This window comes from Oxyura jamaicensis, chromosome 5, assembly GCF_011077185.1.
Source record: "Oxyura jamaicensis isolate SHBP4307 breed ruddy duck chromosome 5, BPBGC_Ojam_1.0, whole genome shotgun sequence".
NCBI lineage: Eukaryota > Metazoa > Chordata > Aves > Anseriformes > Anatidae > Oxyura > Oxyura jamaicensis.
In genome coordinates, this window is record NC_048897.1 from 48743966 (window position 1) to 48770096 (window position 26131).

Below are 26131 nucleotides of genomic sequence, written 5' to 3' on the forward strand. Positions count from 1 at the left end.
GATCTTATTCATAGAAAACCCATGAATAGTATTAAAAGCAAAGCTGTCAGAGAAGAAATGTGGGTAGAACTTGCTCAATTCCTGTTAATTTAGCAATTCGCACAGGGTCCTGAGTAACAGCGGTTGTCTTTAATTTCACTGGTGCTTCACGAAGCCTTCGCCAGCCACCTAAGCAGCGAAGCAGTGCGTGCTCAGGCTCAGCAAACCATTACAGAGTTAGAACCAGGACTTCACAAAGTGACTCTACTGATTTTGACGTTATCCATCCTAACCCATGGAAAACGTGTCACCTACCACTGAGGAAGGGAGCCTCAAACCTCCAGCTCTCAGGATCTCTTTTAAGACTGCCTTCTGCTTGAAAGAATTACAAATCAAAACTTCCTTCATCTGGCATGCACAGCCCTAAGGTTACCACGCAGGCCATCTGAACCACTGCCGTCCTCTCCCTTGACAGAAGGTACAGCTCAACGACAAAGCAGTTCCTCACAGGCACTGGTTAGTTTTGCAACAACAGAATTTTGCCACACGCGGGGCACAACCCTGAAGCGTTTTAATTGTACGGAATTAAAATGAATACATATCAAATGGAGGCCTGCGAAACCTACCCTGACAAAAACTGACCCGCAGCCAGCCCCACAGCTGCGTGGCTACCATAACCCATGCTAACGTAATAAAAGGGTTAGATAGGAACTACGACACGCAGCACGCGAGCCTCATTATCTCGTACATCGCCGGGCAACTTTTCCATCGAGGACACCCTCCTGTTACCTCCACTTTTACCGCCGTGGCCCGTGACAGATTGCAGCTCCCCAGCAACCTTTGCTCACGCCGCCGTTCCCAAAGCCTCGCTCCAACTTTAACCGCCCCAAAAGGCGTCGGCGAGGGCGAGCTGCGGGGCAGTGTCAGCGCTCGGGGCGCGCTGGGTGCCCCGACCCTCGCTGGGTGGGTGCTTTATAAATAGATGGGTGCTGCTGGTGGTGCTGGGGGTGTTTTCTCCTCGTGCTCCCAGCGGCGTGCCCCACGGCTCGGGCGGCGATGGGCGAGGAGGCTGTTTATAGCCTTCGGTAAATGAACTCTGGAGCAGGGAGGGGACGGAGGGGAGCTGCTGCTACCTCAGCTCGCCTTCCTCCTCCTCCTCCTCATCCTCCTCCTCACGGCCCCCCGGGGACCCCCACACCCCTGGGGACCCCTCACAGCCCTGAGGGCTCCGCATGCCCCCAGGGGCTCCCCACAGCCCCGGAGCCCCCTCGCAGCCCCCGTCTCTCACCCCCCCGTCACCACTTACCCCTCTCCGGGCCGCGGCGGAGACGGCACCGGCGGCTCCCCGAGGTGCGCGGCGGGGAGGCCGGGCGAGGAGGAGGAGGAGGAGACGGAGAAAGGAGGAGGAGGAGGAAGGGGCCCGGCCTCGCCTCACTTCATTCGCAGGCGGCGGCTGCCGAGGGCGGCTCGGTGCGCAGGGGGAGCGCAGCGCTCATGGCGGCCCCGCTGCCCCCGGCCCCTCCCGCTCGGCTCCCCCCGGCCCCGGCCCCGTGCCCGCGCCCACCCGCCCCCCGCCGCTCTCGCGCACGCGCGCCGCCTCCCCCCCTCCCCTCTGCGCATGCGCCGCCGCCGCTCCCGTTTACCCCCCCCCTTCCCACCACCACCCCGCAACGGACGCCGCCGCCGCGCGCGCGCGCACGCTGCAGGGGAAAAAGAGGGGGAGGCGGGAGCGCGCACGTGGGGTGCCCGGATGTTCGGAGGGGGGGGGGGAGGTATTACATCACCCCGCGCCGGGCCCAGCGCGCATGCGCGAGCTCGGGGGGAAGACGTCATCAGAGCCCTGAGGGGAGTGGGGAGGAGAGAAGCGGGTGGGAGGGAGGCGCTGGGGAAGGGAGGGGATGGCGGCTCCTGGGCTGCCCCTGGGAGCGGGCACCGGCTCCTTGAGGGACTCTTTGAGGAGGGGACGGGCTGAGGGGGTAGCCTTGAGGAGATGAAAGCCATCCTGAGAGGAGGGGAGGCCGCCCGCCCTGAGTGAAGCGGTCCTGAGGGGAAGCCGGGCCGCCCGCCCGCCCTGAGGGAAGCGCCCCGCCCCCCCCCCCCCCCGGGGGGATGGGGGGGCCGCCCGGTTTGGGGGGGGCGCCTTTACCCTTGCCCCCCCACGGGTTTACCCCTCCCCCGCCCCCCCCCCCCCCCCCCCCCCGCTGCAAGCCGGCAAAACCGAGCCCTGGATCCCCATTAACCAGCGCCCGGCGCGTTTCATAACCCCGCGGGGTTCAGCTCCCGTCGGCGATGAGCACGCTGTGGGGCAGGCCCGCCCCCCCGGCCTTACCTCCTCCGCGGGTGCCTCTCCCCGGCTCTCTCCCATCTTCTGCCTCCGGCGAGGAGTCGGCCGTGAGCCCCCGGCGCCCGGGAGCAGCTGCCGGCCCCGGCGCCCTCCTAGCGAGCCATGCGGAGGAGAGGGGAGGTGGATGCGGCGGGGGAGGGCTGCTGGGATCCTGGCTGGCTCTTGCAGGGGACGCCGTGTGCGGCTAATTCCTGCGAGCCGCGGTTAAACCCCGGGCTGAGGATTTTAAGAGGTGGAGTGGATGTGGGAAGGACTACTTGGAAGGGGAGGGTTAGGGATGCAGGCTGGTTTTTTGAGCCCGTGGAGAAGGAATGGCTGAAGTGGGTGCTTAGCTGAAGGATCAGGGAGGTCGGCTAGAGGGTTTCCATATTTGATAGTAACCGGAGCGCGCAGCCATATGTGAAGGCTTTTCTACATGTTTGGAAAGCCCTCAAATTGCCGGTTAGCTTCCTCTGGCCATCGTAGGTAACAATCAGTGTAGCTTCAACCTGCCCCTGCCAGTGACCGAGGGCAGTTAATTGAGGGCTCTTGGGCAGATGAGACCTACAAAAACAGAAAAGCCTTACCCAGAGAGGGCTGGAAAAGCTGTAGCAAAACCTCATGGTTGTAGGGTTTTCTGTAATAGATAAACTTACTGTGTCTCAGCAGGATACAAAATCCCCAGTTTCCATTGCTGACTGTGAGGGAATGGTATGTTTGGACCTGATCTTACTCTATTCACCCTAATCATGTTAGCACGAGCATGAACACCGCTTGGCAGTGCCCAGTGTTGTTTGAACTATTTCAGGCCTTTAAGTTGCAGATAAATGCACCATGAGTCGTTAAACAAACCTTTAGGGAAGCTTAACTGCAAAATATTCCAAAAATATATTGGAGGTGGGAGCAGAATATATGAAGTCTGTTCCTCAAGGGGAGATTTTTGGAAGGTCACAGAGAATTCCCATAACCTTCATTAATGGTATTTGAAATTTCCTCTTGGTATTCAAAGGCAATTAGTTATAATTTTGATGCAGTTCAGACTTGAATTTTTTTTTCCCTCAACAATTCTACAATATACAGTCAGGGTAAAGGTTACACAATTTTTTTCCAGAATATGCATGCTGATGTACATACACAGTCATGCTTCTCGAACCTCTGCACTTAAACATAAATTTAATAATTTTCACCTTCCTTTTACACTTTAATAAATCTCTCAACACTGAATTACATGCAATTGCAGATGTTACTGGATTCTGTTTGGTGTTAACCTGCACCTGGGTTTTTGCATTAAAAAAATAAGTGAACAAAAACCTGGCCTAAGTTTTCAGTGATGCCCTAGATTTAAGCTGCAGGAATGTAATGGCAGCAGAGAGTTTGCTGCTGTCATCTTCTGTTTATTTTTTTCTTGGGAAATTGCGTGGAGTCAAATTATGACAGTATTTTCTTGAAGTGTAACTTTGACTTAGCTTGCTCGTTTTGCCTGACCAGTTGTACAAGCAATGGCAATCAATAGTTACCAGAAACTCAAACATCACGTTTAAGATAAAACAGAGTTGTGTGTAGCATATTTCTATGCATGTGTGTAGCATATTTCTATGCATATTTGTAGCTGATGAGACTACATCTCCCAGCATACAACTCTTCGTTTTCCCTTTAGTAAGACATCAAGGTTGGGTATAGATGACTGGGACCTGTAGTCACTGAAAACATTGGCTCCACAGTCAAGGAGATGCTAACAGGACTCGTGAAACTCCTTCAGCACTGCATCATCAGGTATGCCTGGATTATTGAGAAGGATCACATATTGTTTGGAATAAGGAATTTTCATTAGCTTAAGAAAGCATATTTAAAATGACATGCTGCTCCAATGTATATTTTAGAGAATATTTTTCTTCTTCAGTTTACAGCTTTTAAAAACTTGATGTTTTAAAAAATTGTTTTAAAAAATTGATGTTTTTACCAATAATATTTTAAAATATCTATCCAAATAATAGGTTATCCAACTATGCACATTTGATTACTGCAGGCAGGAAGATGATTTTGTCCAATGTATTCCCTAAAACTTCCATCTGAGAAAAATTCCACGCTTTGATCAAGGTTCTGCATAACATCATTTCACAGAAACCAGAGTAGAGCACTGCAGTTGCTACTGGGATCACGTGGCGATGTAACTGCCTTTTGGGATCTGTTCCCTTTGTACTGGGCTTATTCTGTATGAGGCTGCCGTAGTCTGCAGGTGGGTATTGCCACTGTTCCTTTTAATTCTTTTAGTTTGAATGCCAGTTGGAGTTCTGGTTGAACTTTTTATATTACAAAAAGCATAAGTTATCAGAAGTTTTAAAGTTCTTTAGAGAGGGGACAGCTAGTGCAAATACTTATTGTTGTGTTGCATGATTTCAGTTTCTTGATTCCTCAAGTGAAAAAGCTGCACTTCTTTCAGTGTCTCACATTGTGGTTTGCCCAACAGCTTGGGAAAAGCAGAGAGCCTTATTTTTTCAGCTTCCCTTAATTATCTTCAGTCTTTCTCCTTCTGCCTGCCATGAATATTTGGCATAGATGGGAAATAATATATCTGAAGTTACTTTGCAGCCTAACCAGCTGGTAGACTGTAAACTTATGTTTTATTTGGAATAGGTCTTGTGTCACTTAGTAATACTCATTTAAATAATAGATGTGTAGTCAAGCTGTTGTCCAGGCTGCCTTGAAACAGTGGCAGGAGGCAGGCACCTTCAGACAACTTTGATGCTGTGCTTACCCTGGTGTCTGCAGCTGGCTGAGGGAGCTGCCTGCTGGAGGTAACTTTTCCTCTCCTGCAGTTTCTCTGACTAGAGAAGAAGCTGAGGTGACAACCTAGACTAAGTGCTTAACTTTTAGATGGCTCAGATGAATTAATTAGTCATGGTGCTCGGAGGTGATCGAATACAAATCTTCATGCTAATGTGCCTAGCCTGTAATCCTGTGATCTCAAACTTGCCGGATCTTCATACTTGGCTTGTGAAGTACCCATGCCCTGCCCCATCTCTTCTCCACTGGGCTCTACCTATTTTTAGAATCCGAAAGCCAGCTGGACGACTATGCTGCAGGCTTTACATCTTCTGAGAACTATTGCAGCAACACCCTGGTGTGATGACATCTGTAGGTATCTGTTCAGGCAGCTGTGCCATTGGGAACTCCATAAAATGCCAGTGCTGTAGCTATGATTAATAATCACATGATGTTTAAATCATCAAAAGCGCACATCTAGAGCTTATCCTGTATCCAAACTGAATTTATCTGAAAGATGTCACGAAGACGTTGAACTTTTGAAGAACATGGTATGCAAAAGTCCTGCATTCTCAAAGTGCAGCAGTTCTGATATAATTTGCTTTCTGCTGGAGTCTTGAGAAGGGCTAAACAAACTGCCGTGCTTTGCCTGAAGATTTATGCTCTCTTGATAGTTTCTAAAAACAACATTCAAACAGCAAGATTTTGTAAAAACAAATACTGGTACTTTGCAATCTACAAAATCATTAAGGCATCACAGCCTTGTTTTCTGATTGTAGCTTAACAGAAAAAAGCAATTCTCAGTGATGAATTTTATTTTTCTGGTGAGAAATTACCGATGGAAGTAACATGCAGTTCAGGAAAATCAGCAAAATCAAAGCAGAGTAACTGTCAATAGAGGGAAAACGCTTTAATATAAAAAAAAATACAAAGTTTTATTCTAGAATATTGTTACTGTTTATGTCCCCCTTTTCCTCCAACTCTTCATATTCTATTTGTAGTTTTCTTATTTGTCAGTATTCATTAGGCACCACCTTTACACTGACACTCCAAATACAAATTAAAAAGCGTATTTAGAATCTTTCCTGTTCCATTTCAGCCATCAGTCAGTGGCTCCCAGCCAGTAAGGCGGGCCTGGGACACCAAGTTTTGTTGGACTGTGCTGGCTAGGATTATTGTGCTGCTATGGGATGTGGTTGGCTTTCCCAAACAGAGCTTGGCTATGAAAGGCTTGGGAGCTATGGCCTTGCGCAGGAAACCTCTACGATGAAGATTTGGTCTTCAAGATTGTTATTTGGTTGCTCTATAGAACATTTTCCAGATTTAATACTAGCATTGGTCACTACTGTGTCAGCTGACTAAACACATGAGATTCAGAAGTTCAGTAACACTCCCTCTATTTTCCTTTACTCAGAAGAAAATCTTGCTGGAGATGCCAAACTGACAGCTGTGACTCTGAATCTTTGTCCTTCGCTCTTACAAGTTCTCAATGTGCAACGCATTTTCTGTACTTCCTAAATAATGCATTTTTGTTATGCTATGTAAAGGCCAGTTTTAAGTGAAGAAACAAGTCATTTAATTAGGGGAGCAAGTTTCATTTTCAGTACAAGCAGCACTATGCTCTGTTGTCAATAAGAAAGGGATTTTTTTATAAGTGAAATACAGGAAAGGCATCACATGTCCCAGTTACTCCCAAAGTCTAAAGCTTACACGAACGAAGATGATAAAAAATCAGGCAGCTCAGGGGGATAAATGCAGTTAGTCAGGAAGGTTCTCAGAGCAAATCACCTTTGTTATACGTGGCTCCTTCTACCTATAGCAAAATATCAATGAAGAGCTGATGGCAAGCAAAGCCTGCTTTTCATGTGAAATAGGAAAATTGGAGAAGAATGTCAGTACAGTCTACAAACATTTTAAGAAAATGAAAAATTAGGACAAAAACCACGTGTATATGGTTTTATTTTTCCCTCCCATTTCAACCTTAGCTGCCTTGGAGGTTAAAGTGGAAAAGTCTTGACAGAAAAGCAGTGTGTCATGAGCCTGCTCTACAAACAGTGACAAAAAAGATGTGTTTGGTGTCAGAAGAGGTGCTGGCATGGCAGGCCGGCGTGTGCCAATCCATTTTGTTGTCTGTGCTATCTACCAGTTTGGTGATTGTGTGATGGAAATGGTGTCACTGGGATCATCTGCATTACTCTTCAACACAGAAACTGTGAAACAACTTAAAGCAACAGTAGTCAAAACCTGACATTGGCAGAATTCCCACATGACACGGCTCCAGCACAGACACCTCTCTCCAGTTCTTTCCAATCTGAAGGGGCTGCATGTGAGTGAATATTCACCTGCCAGTGGTGAATATTTACAAAGTTTGTGTTCAGTTGCTGAAAGTTTGATTTTCTTAATGTTGTTTGTTTGTTTTTTCAGTAAGACAAGATACGAAGTACAGAACAATCAATATTTTATCAACTTGTCTTTAGACTATTTCAATCAGTGGATAGTTCTTCTGTTTTAAAAATGTGAGGGTGTACGTAAGTTGCTGTTTTCATTTGCCATTAGTAGTCCGTGCATGAAGGCCTGTATCTTCACTGAAGTCACTGACAAAGCCTCCATTGACCTCAGCGTTGCAGGATCAAACCCTTCGTCATTAGCATGTTGTAAAAACGGCTGTTGTCCCAGCCACTTTTAGTGGGCCTGCCTACAATTGTCAGTTGTTTAACCTAAAAATTAGGTTAGCAATCACAGCTGAAATTGCATGTCAGACTGTTGATGTGGAAGAATACTTCATACTGAGTCATTGGGAATCTTATGATGCTCTTAGACTTTTATTATAATTAAAGTTCAAGCATAGATTCTGAAAATCAATAAAGATGGGAACTTCCAGATGTGGAGGAGATTCATATTCCATAAATGCCATTTTTTTTGTGTTACTAGTCCTTTTCTTTCAATAGCCATATCTTGTTGCCCTCTTTGTATAACCAAACGCAGCTTGCTTTTTGCTACATTCATTCACATGAATCTGCTCATTCAGTTGTCTACTTTAATAAGCCTGTTCTGAGACACAGCTGAGGAGATCAGTTTTTATGTGTATCGATTAGTCACATTAAGCTGGAGATTATTTAAAACCAACGTGCCAGAATCAAGTAGCCAAGGTCTGGAGATACTGCCATCTGAACGTTGCTTAGTATTTTGCAAAATAGATTTACATAGTACCAAAGATTCTGAAGAATCCAAGATTGAAAGGAAAATCTGCTTCTGAAGCTGGATTTTGTCACTTATGCCCTTTTTAGCTGACAGTATAACTAAGGTTTAAATTTAGTTTGATTACGTAGATGCTGATGTGATACAATGGTACAAAGTAAGACACTGTTTCATGTTTGCTGGTATAAGGGACATAATAAAAATGGATGTGAGATCAAAGCTAGATGTGAAGGATTTCTTAGGAAAGCAAAGCAATTTATTGTAACTTCAATTTTTAGCATTTTTAAGTCACCCCCTATCCCCGTCACAGTGTTGTGTTTCTCCAGGGATGGAGCAGAACGAAATATTAGCAAAGCAGTAGGGATGATGATTAAAAAAACACTTCCACGTTGTGCAGTTCAAGCTCAGTTTCAGAAGAAGAAAGCTATCAGGGAAGGAAGATCTCATAAGGCAGGACACATTAGCTTATGTTCTTTTGTAAAACGTTTAAAGTCTACTGCAAATAATGTGGTGCAGTTTCATATCAGAGTGTAACTCAAGACACGAATGGCACTTGGAGTTAATCTGAGTCTCCACCCTAAACAGAATGGTGTCCTTTCTTCTCGGGAAATTTCACTTGGTCCAATGGTCTTAGCATCCAACTACTTCTTCAGAGATTTGGCAATGGGATTTCTTGTAGGAGTTTGAAATATGTTTTTTTGATTGTCATTCATTGTAGTGTATCACTTAGGAACTTATTCAGATAAATATCTGTTTGTGCTGTATTTGTCTGTAAAGGCCTACACTATGTTTTTATAAACACATTTTTTATTATACCTTTGTGGGAATAATCAAAATAATTGGCTTGTAGCTGACATTTATCATGTTGCGTTCTAATTCCTCCCTTGGGTTGTTTTACTCTGTTTTATGCTCAAAATAAATAATATCATCCCTTGTAAGAGATGAGATAAAGAAGATGAAAAAAGCTTGCCTTGCAAAGATGAGAAAAATTATGAGGTAAAAAGGGAAAGCATTGGTGAGGCTAATTCACGGCAGTCAGCTGAATACTGGATGGGAGTCATTAGCTCACTCTACAGAGTCACAAGTTTGCCCTTCTGTGACATAAATTTCAATTAATATAGACACTGTCTCAACATGAAAGCAGCAGTCGACCTGAGCTGAACCCAACTTAGGTGAGAGGCTCATTACCAATCACAGTTAGCAAATAGCAATATTCCTGCAAATGCAAGAGTGACATACCTTCAGAGCACTGAGCAAACACTTCAATCTGCTACTCATTCTCTATGTAAAATCTGTGAACACTCAAAGATAGTGGTTGTGGAATGCTTCAAGCTCATCTAGCTGCTACTGAGTAACAACAAGGAAAAACCAAACCAAACAAACAAACAAAACAATACCCTGAAGCTGTCTTCAAAAGTAAAATTTAGGATCTTTTCTGAATGCAAATCTTAAAAGTGTTGAAGTTGATCTAGTGCCTTTCTAGTTAAACTAAAGATTCCCACTAACTTCAGTGAGTCTGGATTGGATTTAAATTTCTTACTTGCTTGGGGAAGCATTAGTACTGTCAAAATGACTTTCATCACTTTAAAATGGATTAACAATAGAGTAGTCATGATAAAATCATAGAATAATTTTGGTTGGAAGGGACTTTTGGAGGTCATCTAGTCCAGCCTCTGGCTCAAAGCAGGTCCTATGTGATGGGGTTGCTGAACTCTTTGTTCACCTAAGTTTAGAGTATCTCTGAGGTTGGAAATTCCACCTCTCTGGGCGTGTTTCAGTGTTTCCAAACAGAATTTCCTGTGTTTCGATTTGTGTCTATTGTCTCTTTGCTTATCACAAGGTACTCCTGAGAAGAGTCTGGCTCTGTCTTCTCTATATCCTGTCAGGCAACTGAAGACAGCAATAAAATCTGCCCTTATCTTTCTCTTCTTACAGCTGAACAAAGCCAGCTCTCTAAGTCCGTCTTCGTCATGGTGGCCATCCACTGCACTTTCTCCAGCATGATGAAGAATTACTTACCCAGGAAGGATAGCAGGAAACTGCTGACGTGACTTCTATTTAGGTTAGTATCTTGCTCATTGCTGTGACATCTAAAATGCTTGTAAACATCATTAAAAAAATCATCTATGCAGAATAAGATATTATCATCTTTTGCAACTCTGCTGATCCTTTCTGGGTTGACACCTGTGCTGTCATATACAGAAAACTGACAGATCTGCAACAAAGCACTGAAGCTTAATGTCAAGTAAAAGTTGAATTCAGGAAGTGGAATAGGTGAAATGTTCATCAGATCATGTACACATTTGGATTTGCATTGCTATGGATTTTAATCAAGGCTTCTTGCAGCAGAGCATCCTATACAACCCCAAGAGGAGCAGGGTCAGCTTCCTGACTGACCCACATCTGCCTGATGCTGGGCAGTGCAGGAAACATAGATGTTGGTGATACTCAGAACAGTGTTAGAGCTACCTTTTTCTCCCCCTTTTTCTCCCCCATCCCCTCCTTTTTTTTTTTTTTTTTTTCCCTGGTTTTGGTTACCACCACACTACTGGAGTACCAGGTGCACCAGACTTACCCTCTCCCAGAGCCAGCATGTCCTACCCTTCAGTAGGTTAAGAAAGCACTGTGCTCTGATTTATTCTCTGATGTCCAGGGATTTTCTCAGATGATTAATGACGTCAGCTTTCTGTTCTATTGTGCAGCTGGAATGGATGCTATTTACCCACTATATTTTCTTTGATATTTACCCCCTTAAAATACGTACTATCTATGCAGGACTGCTATGATTTTTGCTAACCAAGATACACAGAGAAAGAGTCCGTGGTAGTATATGCTTCTAGAGCTCCATATACAACACTGTCATTAAAATGCCAGTCACAGGTTTCTGCTAAGAGCCAGGTCAGACTGTGAACAGCTTCTTAGGCCATGTTCACTTTTGGACTTTTTGCCTGATAAATTCCACATGTTCACATGCTTGATTATGCAATTATTTTCTTGAATTCATTAAAACACTTCACACACGCTGAGTTTACAGCCCTAAAGCTGGTCATCCTTGTAATTTATATTCTGGTAGTAAGAGGTTTAGAAACACAAAAATCTGGATTTTTTTTTCTCTGAAAACCCATTGTTGTGGATGAAGATTCTAATATTTTGTGTTTTGCTTTGGGAAGACCAGCAGAGGGTGCCTGAGTTAGAGAGCAAACCCCATTCCCAGATTTGTACTGAAACTGTTGACAATATGAGAGTAAAAAAAGAGAAGTAAATTTTAATTTTGAGCTCTTTTGAAACTAAAAAAGAATACATTAATGAAAATAAAGGGAAACTAAATCACTAGGCAAATTGCACTATTAAGAGATTGTTAAATAAAAATAAAAAAGTGGTACTAAGAATTAAGAAGAAAAAATCATTATTTTGATTAGGAAAGGAATTTCAGTTATCTGATCTCTCATTGGTTACTAAAGGACAGGTTCCCTGAAATATCTTTTCATGGCGTTTGGGAGACTTTCACAGGTTCTAGCTTTAATGCAGGAAGCTACTCTGTAAGAGACCTCTGTGTAAGGAGATAGAGGAAGAGTGCAGGATTCAGAGCAGGTTCCTAATTCATGCTCCCTGGCCACCCCCACAACGGAGTTTGTTTTTGTTGACTATTGAGGGCTGCTCAGGGAGACTAAGCTCTGCAGAATCAGCCTTTTGGATGCCTTAATTTCCTCTTGCTGTCCCTCACTTAATATGAAATGATCCAAGAGAGAAAGTTTTCACTCGTTCCCTGCATTAGTAGTCTTTTCAGTACTAGTGCAATGAGAGAGCCCAGACAACAAGAAGTCTTTTTAGATTGATTACAACAGATTTAAGGTGAATAAATATTGCTTTATATATCTACGTATATATTTGAAAAAATCTAAATGTGGAAAATGGGGCCCAAATCTTTCCATTGTCTTTGGTAATGCTGGAACCCAGCCCAGAATGCTAGAAACAGAACAGGGATCTACGAATCAGAATGTAAATATTGAAGATAATGCCTTCCTCTTTACCAACACAAGAGATTTGTCCCATATCAAGAAAATAAAAAAAGCTGTTTTTTAAAAAAGAGAAACATGAAATATTTACTTTCCCTCACTTACCTGGATATGATATGTTCAGATAACTTATGTTCTAACCTTTAGATATGTCCTAACCTTTACCTATACCTAGTCCTCTCAGGAAAAGTAATTCATATATTTTTATCTTGACTTCTTCTAATATTTTATTTGAATAACTGTGAGGAATTGCATAGCAGTAATGTCACACAAACAAAACAGCATTTGTATCAGATGTAGTTTTATTCAATTAACCTGAACATGTTCTGTATTTTTGGTATTTACATAAACACAGACAATTTAGTCACAACTTTTAATGTAAACCAAAGAAAGTATGTTATGAAAAGTAAATGGATAATATAGCTTAAGGACTCTGGGTTCTGTTACTTTCCCATCATACTAAACAAGTCTTACCTTTGTATAAATGACACATGTCTTGGAGAAAAGGTTGGAGTTTTTCTGGATTTCTCTTTTTATTATTTCTCTGGGTAAATGTGCTTTTAATGTCAATAAACAAGAAGAAAACTCAGATTAGTGTGGTCTAAAGGAGCAGAACTGATGCAGTCAGTTCTCATCTTAAACTTTTGAATATAATTCACTATTATGGGAAGAACCTGCATAACATGTCTGGAATACTGAAGTCACATTCAAATATCCAGTTAGGGCATTGATGGAAACTTGATGTGCAGGAACTCTTTAGAAGCAAACAGTCTTTTTTAGCCTTTTAATGTAGGTGTCAGTAAAAGCACGCCAAGCACTTTGAAAACAAAAGCCAAGCTGTTTATAATCCATTTGAAAAGTCATGGATGGGAAATCTGGAAGAAGGACAGGGCCAAGTATAGCTGCAGGCAGCTGGGATCACTGCAGAGTTTTATAGCTTCAAACCAAATGTCACAATGGTGAGAGGGTAGAAAATGTCTCTTGCTTCTTATATTGAGAAAGTCCTTCCCAAAGGATGACACAAAAAGTGAGTGACCAACAACCAGGAGTCATCTTCTTCTGTCTGTAGATGCTTCCTGCATTTGTCCTGTCTGCTACTGTGCATATTACAATTTTGTATTTTTCTATGATGATCTGTTGTTATCAGATGTTTTGTTTGCTACATGTATTTCTTTCTAGTGGAGGAAGCAATGAGGTATAGTGAGAAGAGAGAAGAAAAGAATGATTTACAGTTTCACCAGTTTAACATAGGGTTTGCTTAAATAGATGGTTGCAAATACTTGCGTAACCATCTTTGCTATGCCTCTGCTGAACAGCCTGTCGACTTACTGGTCCTGAGGCCTTCAGGCTGGACCTGGTTTGTGTCTGTAGCTGATGCCCCTCAGACATAGTCCACATTGTTTGGGACTGTGTGTGGGCAAACCATACCATGAACCGTGACAACAGCTTAAAAGCATGGATGGTCACATGCCAGTGCATAACTCTATGCCTTGGCCCTGTTTGACCTACTGGTATAGATGTAGCTTAGTCTGGCCAAAAAAAAGTGATTTCTGTGGTTTACCTGTTGTTGTTTGGGAACAGGTTGTACTAAACTGTAATGCAGTGGCCAAGAAAGCAGTATCAACAGTTTTAATTATTGTTTTTAAAATAGAAGATACAGCAGTTCAACTTGCCCTATTTAGAATTGGTTTACATTTATAGACTCCAGGGTTTGAACGGGTGCAGGTTCACACACAAAATCTTAACTAAACAGACCGAAATGAAATGGATGGAAGGAATAAGTCAAATTAAGGAAAGATTTGAAGTAAGAAAAGATGGATGTTATTACCTTCAAGTCTCTGGCAAGAGTAGGAAGGCAGGGAGAAGGGGCTATGCATGAAAAACGTGAAGATTATTGAACAACGTGCTAAAAGCTGAAATGAGAAGAGATTAGGGTAGCTAGGAATGCAAAGGCTTAAATGCACAAAGAAACAGAGACCTGAACTCAAGAAGCTAATTATGGTACAGAAAGGAGAGAGTTTGTACTCTTTGTATGCAGTAGGAAAAAAAAATCCCAGACATACTGAGAACAGAATTGTACCTCAAATTGGTGTTAGAACAAAATGATTCCTCTCATTTAAAAGGTTTGTATAGATGTCCCTTACACAGGGTATATTTTAAAGTTTTCAGTAAATTTTATTACAAAAGAGAGTACATTTTAAAAAAAATAATAACTTACAGCTGAAACAGATATAAGACAGAAACTGTGGAAAATGTGGATATATCCACTGTCTGACCAGACAGATTTATGTAAGGAATATTTTCAGCACTCAGTTACATTTACATAGGGTGGTGTCTGCCTTGATGTGCATTTGTTAGTCTCCTCTTATAGCAACACTAAACCTATGGCATAAGTAGTATTCTGATACAGATAGCATGGAATCAAAACTGGCCTTACTTCACTTGCACTCATTTTATGATGGGCTCTCCCTAAAATTTTGTTTTCCTAAACAAAAGAGCTTTTCTCTATAGAAGTTGTTTGGTTTGCTCACATTGGAAGAAGAAATACTGGAAAAGGGAATACAGTGCTACTCTGTTTTTTGTTGCTCATTTAAATGTTACTGTACCTACATAATATAGTGAAGCAAGAGCATTTTTCAAATTTATGTTTTACACAGACGCTGAAATAATCTCAGCTAATTGCACTGGAGCTTTATTTACTATAACGCGGATCAAAGAAATTGCATCACAGTACTGTGGAAAATATTCACACCCATGCTCACAGTGTTATTACCGGGGCTGGCACCAAGTCATCTGAGGCCCCCTTGTGAACAATGAAAGAGGAAGCACTTCACCCAGAAATCTGTGAAGTTTACTCATTTTATACTGAAGTTCTCTTGGCAATGTTGTGTTCTCAGACCTGCTGGAACCTGGTTCATTCAGGCTTAACAAAGAAAGTGCTTTTAGACGTTAGAAAGAAAGTAGAGACCAACTTGCTATGTAGGAAAAGCTTGACTGGAAAAAAAAATGGCAACGCCTCAGACAGCTAACAAGGTATATAGCTGTCAGACAGAAAGTGTACAGAAGAGACTTAAGCAAAATAACCCATAGGCCCTGCACATCTTTTGTATGCGTTGCTGGCTGTAATTCATACTTAAAGCAACCAAACTACTCTTACCTATTATAGTATACTGTATGCTATGTATACAGGGGAAGGTGTCCCTGCCTGTGGCAGGGGGTTGGAACTAGATAATCTTTAAGGTCCCTTCCCTTCCAACCCAAACCATTATATGATGCTAGTCATTGCTGGTGACTGGTCGTGCCTTAGTTTTGCCACTTCCATGGCTATAACTGTGAAGACTGTGATCTACCCATCATGAAACATAGAGGAATGCAGTTAATGAAACCAGTAGAAAACTTGCTCTAAGTGTTTGAACAGAGCAGAATGGGGACACTTAGATCTTCAGAATTCAAGACCACTTTTATTTATGTAATTACATATGGATTAAAAGACCCAAGACTAGGCAGGGTGTATAAAAATTCTGTTTGTTTTCCCCTGTTTAATAAACCAATCATTACTCAGTGGAAATAATTTCTCACAGTCTTGCTCTGTGATCATGGCAGTGCCTATAGTACTGGACATACACAGCTGATACATCATAAGACAATTAGAAAACTGAAAGTCTTTTACAGTGAACCTAGAAAAACATACAAACTATCACAGTTATTAATACTTTGGTAGTAGGCCAAAATTATTTCTTTCTGTTTCAGAAATATAACCAATTGGTAACTATGTCTTCTTGTAACTGTAGAATTTGGCTAGATCACCTGAACCCAAGGAAGATGCATAATTCACTACTGCAAAACTAATTCTTAAAAGTGAACAGCTTAATCAGATTATTGTCACACCTACCTTCAGAAAAATAAATAAATAAAGCATGTACTTTACAGATCATGTCCCACTGAGCCCAAAGACATGTGAGTGCATGTATATTGTTTAAAACATACTTAAGCACTTCACTGAGTAAGGATGGGTTGAGACAGATGATGAAATGCCTTGCCAACTATGGTTTAAATAATACCCATCCATACCTTCCTATAATGTGATGTTTGCAACATGAACATCATGTTTTTTTAAGCTATCACAGGAGGATTTATGAGACTGGCACGTCATTTACTCATTTCTTTCATGCAGCTGAAACTTTAGCATTTTATGCACTATTTCAAGCTGCGTCATCTCCAGCACTGAAAACACAACATCCATCTTACTTAGCTGAAGTCAGTGGGAACCCTGAAGAAAGATGAATGTCCATCTAAGCTTGAAATGGGACAAGGAAACAGATACAAGGATTGGAAGAAGGTCAGTACCTACAGCATGAATAAACCATTTCAGTAACAGTATCAAGGATCAAAACCAAGATGATAAAATCAGTTTGAAAACAGATGTAAAGTAAGGTGCAAAACAACAGGATCCTGGGCAGGATGAGAACAAAGACTTGTCATCCTCCCCAGTATCTAGAGAAAAGCCTATCCAGTCCTACTTGGGTGTGTTGACTTGGCACTATGAAAGAAACCCATATACACCCTGATGATACATTCTGATACGTCTGATATGCATATGTTTATGAGCTTATATCTGATAGGTCTATGCATTGCATAAATTTGCTCTAAAATCGGATGAATTTATGATGCTATTCCTGAAATTCATTCCACTCACCTTTGGCTTTGGGTTACAATATGGGTTATTGGAAATACAACTAGAATATGAAATTATTACCGATCACATGACTTAAAAGTTCTAGTGTGGTGGCCAGATAAACTGTAAGATAAATTTCCACTTAATCTTTTTTTAGTGTTGAATTCACATCATTCTGATTTTACTTCTTACTCTGTTTGATCCTGATGGATCTATACCATAAACATTGTCACACAGAAAAAGCTATGCAAATACTTAAATAAAGCCCTACCAAAACAGGTCTAATTGGAATCAGAAAGCTGAAGAGCACTACTGGAGTTCCAGATTTTCAGTCTACTGTCACATTTTTCTTCTCCATTTAGCAGCATGAATAATATTGCACATTATTCATTTATAGAGGTCACCCGAGTTTATATCTTTGCACTTGCGCACAAGGTCTTCTTAATACTGCATGATTGCAGAATAAATATACAGAAACAGTGATCTAGTCAAACATATTTCTCTCTTACTGCTTTGGGGACAAAAGACAGCGTATTTTACTTTTAATTATATCAGGTGCCAATATAATTTGTGTATCTTTCAAGAATAATGCATGTTATCGTGTTATGTTCAGAGTTTAATTGATCTGTTATCTGCTGCCACAGAGTCAACAAAGGGAGCCTCACGAAGGTTCACAAGAGGGTGTGGAGCAAGACTGTGACCTCTCATACTGGTAACTATTTCCCATTTTGTTTTCGGAGCTTTACAGTTCAGCTTCTCTTTGGCTCTTACACTTCAGTACCGCAGTTCAGTACTTTGTATAAATATCAGAACATGTTTACTGGACTCCAAAGTGTCATATGCATAAGTCACTGGATAAAGTGCAACAGACCTGTCATGCATTCTGTTCACGTTCAGGCTGGCTTTGGTAGATTGACTCTTTAATCCTCAACTAGTCTTTTAAAGACTTAGCAGTAATGGCCTCTTCAGAGAGTGAAAATTAGTTTCTCACGTGGAAACTAAGCTCAGGCTTAAAAAATACTTCTGGTTTTCCTTGGGAACTTAGATGTTGATAAAATCTAAGGGCTTTGTTAAGTTGTGATCCTTTAAGAGATGTTTCATACTTTGTCAAACAGCCCTTCTCCAAGCAGCTGCTGTCTCTGAAGCAACAAAAAGAGCATATGTTACTGTCAACACTCAACGTTGTGCTTCCAGTAAGGAAAGCTAGAGCACTGCTGGCCATCAAGGTGAGACTGGAAGCAGGGAGCCCTGGGCTCCCATCAATCTTTTGCCTTTTGCTTTGGGGTTTAGAAGAAATCATCTTGTAGTCTGGCATGATGCTGATGGCTTACAGCAAACATATGTAAATGCCACAGCCTGTAGTAGCTTTACTGCTTTTTAGCTGTTGGGGATCTCAGAAGAATCTTTTCAATAAGCTTGGGTGTGTATAATTAATATAATTCCTTAAGTATATTTATCATTCAGATAATTCATCTAATGAGATATTTAGTTTTTATAAGTTGTCAAACACCAAGAATGGATATTACCTTGTGAAGGACCTTGTAACTTTCTTCAGTGCTCTTCTTCCTATGCTCAGTATGACACTGAGCAAGCACTTCATCTCTGTCTTTGTAATCTTGGGCATAGGCAGTAAAATCTCTGCTGATGGTGACTGTGCAGGTGTACAAATGCATACGATTAACAGGAGAAGTCTGTTTTACTCAGTTTTGTTGTAAAAAGAGGGGTCAAAGCATGGTGTTATATCACGAATTCTCAGTATTCTCCAACCATGGGATGCTGGGACCTGGTGAGCTTCTCCTACGCGTTCTTTCTGTGTTCAGCCTGAGCCACTGTACACCTATCTCTTTGGGGATAACTGGGAGAACTCCACTGGGAATATGTTGTGCAGGTGCAGTGTATATCATCCTCCGGTTTTATACTTCCCATTCCAGTATGCTGTGACACAAAGCTTGATTATCCCATGCATACCATCTGCACTTAGCACAAGGAGAAAAAAGCCCCAGAATATTTTTACCAGAGAATATAAAGATCTGGCAGGTGTAGACAGATGAATTTTGCAATGAGAAAATTTGTTCATCATGTCATGATTTTCCACAGAGAAGGAAGCAAAATATTTTAAATTACTTGTTAGTTGTTTGTTTCACGTGGCATTAAGGTTCCATTATGCTATGTGTTGTGCTAACTCAAAATAAATAGTTTTCAACTCAGTAACACATGAGAAAGCAGAAATACAATGAAGAGCTGTCATCATGACATGCAACTGTCTTTATACTGCAGTCAAAGTTCCTGAGTTACTATGGGTTCCCCTTTTATATCTGCCTGGCACTGCAAAAGACTTTGAAACACAAAGGTTACATGAGTTACAAGCTCTGCACATAAGCACTAGCAAATCTATGGTGAAGAGCAGCAGATGAGAGCGAGGTACTGTTCCAAAACGCTAGTCTCTGGCACTTGTGGCTGTCCCACACCACTTGATTCAGAGCCCAGCATTTAAAACCAAGGTTTGAAGTGTTGGCCAAAGTGAAGGTAGGTGTTTGCCTCCAGTTGGCACGGTGGGAGGCTCGGCCAAGAGGATTGCTGCACAGACCTAGGTGGGGAAGACCTCAACACTGCACTTCGAGCTGCAGATGGGCACTGGGAGCCATCGGGGAGCCTGAGGGGAAGAGGGTTCGTAGGTGTCCTCCTGAGGCTCTCCTCGTGGCGGGCACTGGGTTTTGATCTCCAGGCACCAAATCTAAACCAGTGCCTGTGACGGGGCAGCCTGAGGACGTGCGGCAGCCAGCGCTGTTTACAAGCCCGAAGCCATCTAGCCCTCTGCTCCCCTCGGGGGCACGTCAAGTTGGGAAAAAAATAGTCCCCCCCTCCCAGAAAACAACCTTCAGCCCCTATCACACGCACGGCCCCTGCCCTACAAACCCAGCCCTTATCGCCGCAGCCTTGACTGCGCCAACCCCGGGGCCGCGTTACCACCCAAAGGGGCCCGGCCACCGCGGAGCCCGGGACCGTGACAGGGTAGAAGGGACGCTGGCGGCCCTGCCCAGCGGGGAAAGGGGCTGGAAGGGAAGGCGGGGAGGAGGAGGCGGCTCCCGCCTGGCGGCGGCCCTCATATAGGGGCGCAGCGGGCGGCGACGGGGCGGGTGGCGGCCATGTCGTGGGGCTGCGGGCTGTGCCAGCTGCTGGCGGGCGGAGCCCTCCTGGCCCTGCTGGTGCAGCTGGTCCGCTGGCTGCGGGCCGACGGCGACCTCGCGCTGCTGTGGGCCGAGTGGCGGGGGAAGAAGCCAGGTAAAGCCGGCCCCAGGGAGCGGCTGCCCGCCAGGAGCGGCCGCCAGCCCGGAGGGAGGCTCCGGGGCGCCGAGGGGCGGCGGCGTTTGAGGCGCCCCGTGAGGGGGGACCGGGGATGGCGGCGTGTGGGGGTGAGGGGGGACCGAGGCAGCCGGGGCTGGAGCCGCCCTAGCTCGGCTTACCCGATCACAGCTTCCCCCGGGGCTCGTTGAACAATAATCCTAAAAGCAGTATTTTCAGCCCTCAGCAAGGTGTGGTGATCCTCGCACGCACAGCTGCAGCTCGCTGCAGGGCACTGGCGAAGAGACCCGTTGAATAAAGTTATCTAAAAGCAACTTTGCAGGGCTCGCTCAGCCCCAAAAGTACTGTTTTGCATTGTTACCGGTCTGATGTCTGGTTCTGGCATCAGCCTGCGGGATAAGCGAGGCTGTCGGGTGTGCCTGTTGCTCGGGGAGGCTGGGATGTGCTGGGAGAAGCACAGAACAGGGAACAATAGGAAAAGGGGGTGCTTGATATAAGAGGCGGGATTTAGTTAATTCCTCGATTTCTGACCACCATGGAAGGGATTCCTCGTGGCACCCCATGTTTGCGTGTGCGGTGATGTACGTTCCCCCGTCAGGCACTGCTGGAACCTCTCAGGAAGCTCCTAAGAACTGCAGGTGAGGGATGGACAGTGTGGGTCACAGAGAGAAACTCTGAGTTTTTCTGGAAGAAAGAAAAACAGCAACAAAAAACTCTTCCTAGTCTCTGTAGCTTCTGTTCCTTTGTGCACATTAAAGCAGATCTCAGTTTCATAGTAGTGCTGAAAGTGTTTACAGCATAATAAACATGAATAATAATGCTTGAATTAAATGGGTTTCCTCTTCAGAGGTTTTTGCCCCAAAAGGCATAAGGGAGCAGCACCACATGATTGCTGTCTGTGGATTTTCCTCACTTTTCTGTAAGGTGTTGCTTTTGACACTTGTGGTTACAAAGATTCAATGAAATGCCTTCAGCCAGGGATTTACAGCTCTTGCATGTGTTGACCTTTCTAATCTGTCTGCTATTCTGCCTCCTTGTAGATCTTTAAAAATCCTCAGTTTTACTTGCATAAAAGAGGCTTTTGATCTGAAGAGTCACACATTTCTGAATATCCCACCTCAGCTTAGCCAGCAGCTGCAATTTGGGGTGCTGTGGGACGTGCTGGGTTTGGGTGGTTGAGGTGAAAATGGAGCAGCGACCACACAGCACCCTTTTCTTGTGTCTGAACAGCTGGGTGGAGAAGCTGGGATCTGGGAAGAGATGGGATGGGGAACACTATAAGCTGTCCTGCGTGTGAAATGAAATTGGGTGATGGGTTGAGATGGGGAGATAGGATTGACTTGGATGAAGGAGGGTCATTGTGTTGGAGGGGAACTGAGGATAAGAGTTTGGGCTTGAGACTAGGATGCAGTAGGGGATGGTGGTGCAGGTGCAGGTTGGCATTGGGAAGGGGCAGAGAGGAGAGCAGGGCAAGTTCTGTGAAGAGTTTGTCAAGAAAGCCATTTGAAACAGGAATCTGGGATGTATTTTTAGTTCTAGCCCAGTAGGCATGCAGCAAACCAAGGGTGGGGATGGAGACCACTGCAGGTTGGACAGGAGAAGTGGGAGAAGGTGGGGATCATCTCCCTGTGGAGTTGGGTTGGGAATGTGGCCCAGACTTTGAGATAAGTATGACTTCTGTTTTCAGTAGAAGTTAGCTGCAGAAGTGCTAGTCTGTATACTGGAAAACAGGAAAGTGTGCACAAGTAATCCAGCTCTAAGAATACTAAATTTAAATATGTGACCAATCCGTAACTGTATGCAGCCTGGGTTTTATAGCAAGTCCATCAGGTAGTTCCCTTACTGTAAGAAAAGTACAAAAAATACCTGTGTGTGTCAACTTTTCAAAGATTGTGGAAAGACTTAGGACAGAGAAACAAAATAAATCTTGATAAATATAAATGGAACTGAAGTTTTGTCTTGAGGGATCTATGTGCAATGCATATGGAGGCTTAGGAGCTCTCAGGAAGACAGCATTATTTGAAAGTAGCTTTCAATCTCACTGGAAGCTTGGAAACCTTTCAGTTAGTCTCTGAAAATTCCCATGTACAGAGCAATGTAGTTTTAGCTGTTTCAATATGTGCTATAAGGAGAATCGGTAAGAATTTTGTCGATGTAAGCTTCTTTGCTCTGCAAAGTGGTGAACTGCGTTTTCCCCCCACCCTGGGCCTCAAGTGCTTGTAACTAGCTGAAATATGCCGCTGAAATGGGAGCATTTGAGTAACATTTTGCCAATAGTTCTGCCTTGCACGTATGTGATAGTGGTGTCACGGTGCTGATACTATCTGCTCAGTGAGGAAAACAAAAGGGACAAACACTGGAAAAGGTCTTTCTTCAAATATGTTCCTGCTTTTCCTCCTCCCCACATTGTGCACGCAGCGTAGCATGTCTACAGACATCTCAAGGTAGGTAGCACATGGGTCAGGTGGAGAAAACCTGAATTTTAATTAAAGCTGTTGATAGAGCTGTAACGCTTGCTGTCATTAGGTTTTGTTCTGGCTTCCACAACATTAGTATGGGTGTTGGAAGTTTTTGAAGATAAAAGTACTTATCAGAAAGCAGACTCTTATCATGTTTATCTTGAAAACTATAATTACAAAGCATGGCCTTCGTATAAGTAAGACAAGTTCAATTCAGTGATTCACTTCTATAGGGAAGCGTCTGGATTTCATCATTGGCAGCTGCTGGATTATTTCCCATGATCTAAATATTTGTGTGATCAGGAGATAAGGGTTATGGGGTGCTGGGTGACTTCCCTTATGTGTTGTATTTCATTAGCTGATCAGCAGTCGCTCTAAATGGTGCGTTTTTCACAGACAGCGTGGGAATACCGAGCTCAGTGGGATCCTTTTACATATGAATATAGGAAAACTGACTCTTTAAGCTCAGAATGATAGTGTGATTCTTCATGGGTCTGGGGAAAATGTTCTGCTTTAGACTTCCCCACCCCAAATATTTTCATGAATTAAATGAAGTGGCAACCTTGTGCCATGGGAGCTATAAAATGATGGAGAAAAGAAATAAATCCAAACAGAGCTGAACTGCAGAAGCACTTGGAATATTGCAGCAGTACTCTGTTCAACCTTCCATTTGTTATGTCCTGTAACACAGTAGTTAATGGTTAGTAAAAGTATAATCTTTTATTTTTCAATTTGGCACAGTTAATTTTTAAACTTATTTCCAGTTACAACAGGACATTTATTCTAGAACGAGCTAGTTGCGTGATGCTTGTTCTACAACAACATTTCCGCTAGGTTTTGCACTGTACTAATTTCCAGTAGCTCAGTGTAGGGTAACTATCAGCACTGAGAAATCAGTGAAAAACCTTCCTCATCTCAGTTAATTATTCCATCCACGGAACAAGATCCTGAATAACTACAGTGAACCTGCCCAAGGCAGGTTGAGAACAGGGAAACTGCGTGGTGGGAGGAAGTGGATTTGTTTTCAGTAGCAAGAGGAGATGAGTGTAGTAAGCAGGGATGATGGCATATCCATGTGCGCTTCTGTTCAAGTACTGTTTGTTTTGACAGGAAACAAACTGTGTTTCAAGAGGAAACAAACTGCCAAAAAAAAAAAAAAAGAAATTAATCTGAGAGGTAAACTCCACGTTCCTTGTAGTTAGTTCAATGATTTGGGAATGTGTTGAAATAAAACTGTAGGAAGAGAGTGCGAGTAAGCTTTAGTGACAGCAGCCTTCTGATATAATTATTAATAAAACAGTTATTCCTACAACTTCAGGAATATCTCTTTCTACCTCCCATGTTCATAACCTTAGAATACATCTCTCCTTTGGAAAGTGACTTAAAAAAAGAAAGAAAGAAAAAAACAAAGTTTGGCTTTAGGAAGGATTTTTCTTTGCCTAAAAATGTTGGCTTTCTTTAGAAAAATAATAATATATTAAAAAAAAAGGATAGAAAAATAATACGTGGTGCCAGTCCTACAAATTCAAGCTGAGCTCTGGTAGTCTTGAAGTCTTCAACAAGGACAAGGGGAAACAGTATTTTGGTGCTCATTTCTTCAGTGGATTTACAGAATCATCTAGGCTGGAAGAGACCTCCAAGATCACCGAGTCCAACCTCTGACCTAACGCTAACAAGTCCTCCACTAAACCATATCCCTAAGCTCTACATCTAAACGTCTTTTAAAGACCTCCAGGGATGGTGACTCAACCCCATCCCTGGGCAGCCTATTCCAGTGCCTAACAACCCTTTCAGTAAAGAAGTTCTTCCTGACATCCAACCTACCCCTCCCCCTGGCGCAATTATCATTAAGACTCCAAACTAGAAATTTGAAACAGAGTAGTGTAGGGAGAACCAGGAACTGATCCTGAAGCAGGAGGTAAAAGTCATCACAGCCACTGGCCTTAGTAAAGAAGTATTTTTGCAAAACCAAATGAGTGGGGAAGTTTCAGTGAGCTGATAAATGCTGTTCTGGGCTTTTTTTTTTCTTCAGAACAGAACAGGCTTTAAATCCCAGGAACTGAATTTGACTCTATTTGAATGATAATGTGAAATCTTTCTTGGCTGGTTACAAATAGTTGGAATGCTGTGTACGGATGTGTTAAATAGAAGAAAGAGCTCTTCTCAGCAGCTGATCAGTCCCAGATTTTTTACTGGGACTGATAATGAAGAAGACATGCAAGTTTTAGTCAGTAATAGATTCTGGAAAGTGCTCTGACACTAGTGATCACTCATCCTTAAATCATGTTCTAGAATTAAATGGGTGATTTTCATCCATCTCTTTTGTTTGATGATCTTGGACATTCATCTGGAAAGCTAAACCTTTTCCCAGGTTCTAGGTGGTTCGTGGGGCCAGGAGGGGAGAACGCCTGCAAACCAGGGGGAACAGGCTACAGGCAGAGGAGTGAAGGAGCAAGATACCGCTGTTTTTACTAGAGGTTTAAAAAGCATGTCTGGGCAAGAATTGTGAGCACGCAGGAAATTCATAGGTGAGCTTATGCTCTGGGAACTCGGTGTACTGAATTCTGGCCAATGCAAGAATTAACCTGCATCAGATACAAATCGAAGCAGATGAACACCCATTGTTTGTCTTGATAAGCCGCCTATGATCAGAGAATTTTCTTCTGTCAGCAATTACTTAGGGCCGTTTTTGAGGTAGAACATCTATTGGGAAAGGTTGGCATAGGTTTTTGTTTGGATTTGCCAGACAGTAACCATTTACCTGCCATTTCCAAGAATCCTCTTCTCCATTTTCCTCTGAAGCTCTTTTTGATGAGATCAGTGGCTATGCTCTGCATGGATGAGTTGCAGAAACACAATCCAATTTCTTCCACCAGGTAGATAATTTGTGTTTATTCAGATTAGCCGTGGAACAAAGTTCAAGTAGCAGAACAGCATGGAACGATTTCACAACTGCACATGACCAAAAAATAAAGAAGTCAGGATTTTGTAACAGCCAATATAGTGGAGCGTATGTCTTAACAGTATCAGAGTATACCTCTGCAGGGACTTAAATGTTTATTCTAGCATTGGCAATGTGTGAACTGCTGTCTTGATTCTCCTGGCAGAAAATGAACTGCGTGGCAAGGTTGTCTGGGTGACAGGAGCTTCGAGTGGAATTGGAGAAGAGTTGGCTTACCAGCTGTCGAAGATCGGAGCTTTGCTTGCCATCTCAGCAAGAAGAGAAGATGAACTGGAAAGAGTGAAAAAGAAATGCCTCCGTAAGTATAAGTTACTACTTCATGTGAGCAGTTCCACTCTTGCTGTGGTGTTGCCACAGAAATACTAACCCACAGAGCACAGGAATAAAATTCATGATGAAAGTGAACTTTATACATAATATCTCTGTATGTTTGCAGCCAGTATTTTCTTTTCT

The 26131-nt window shown here is 43.1% G+C and overlaps 2 protein-coding genes across 6 annotated transcripts in view; one reads left to right on the forward strand and one right to left on the reverse strand.

Annotated features, from left to right (window-relative positions):
* The window catches only part of PPM1A (protein phosphatase, Mg2+/Mn2+ dependent 1A), a 32148-nt gene extending 29691 nt beyond the window's left edge, over window positions 1–2457 (reverse strand). Inside the window, exon 1 of one of the 3 annotated variants that reach the window (XM_035328328.1) lies at window positions 2309–2457. The gene's annotated coding sequence lies outside the window, so the exon portion shown is untranslated. Of the gene's footprint in view, window positions 1–1285; window positions 1564–2308 lie in introns of those variants that run through there. The other 2 variants (XM_035328327.1, XM_035328329.1) reach the window with 2 other exon arrangements.
* Window positions 2458–4016: 1559 nt separating this feature from the next.
* The window catches only part of DHRS7 (dehydrogenase/reductase 7), a 36483-nt gene continuing 14368 nt past the window's right edge, over window positions 4017–26131 (forward strand). The window contains exons 1-3 of one of the 3 annotated variants that reach the window (XM_035328332.1): window positions 4017–4075; window positions 17599–17666; window positions 25824–25976. In XM_035328332.1, the coding sequence (XP_035184223.1) occupies window positions 4032–4075; window positions 17599–17666; window positions 25824–25976 (265 nt within the window). In that variant the 5' untranslated portion in view covers window positions 4017–4031. Of the gene's footprint in view, window positions 4076–16489; window positions 16619–17598; window positions 17667–20054; window positions 20237–25823; window positions 25977–26131 lie in introns of those variants that run through there. The other 2 variants (XM_035328331.1, XM_035328330.1) reach the window with 2 other exon arrangements.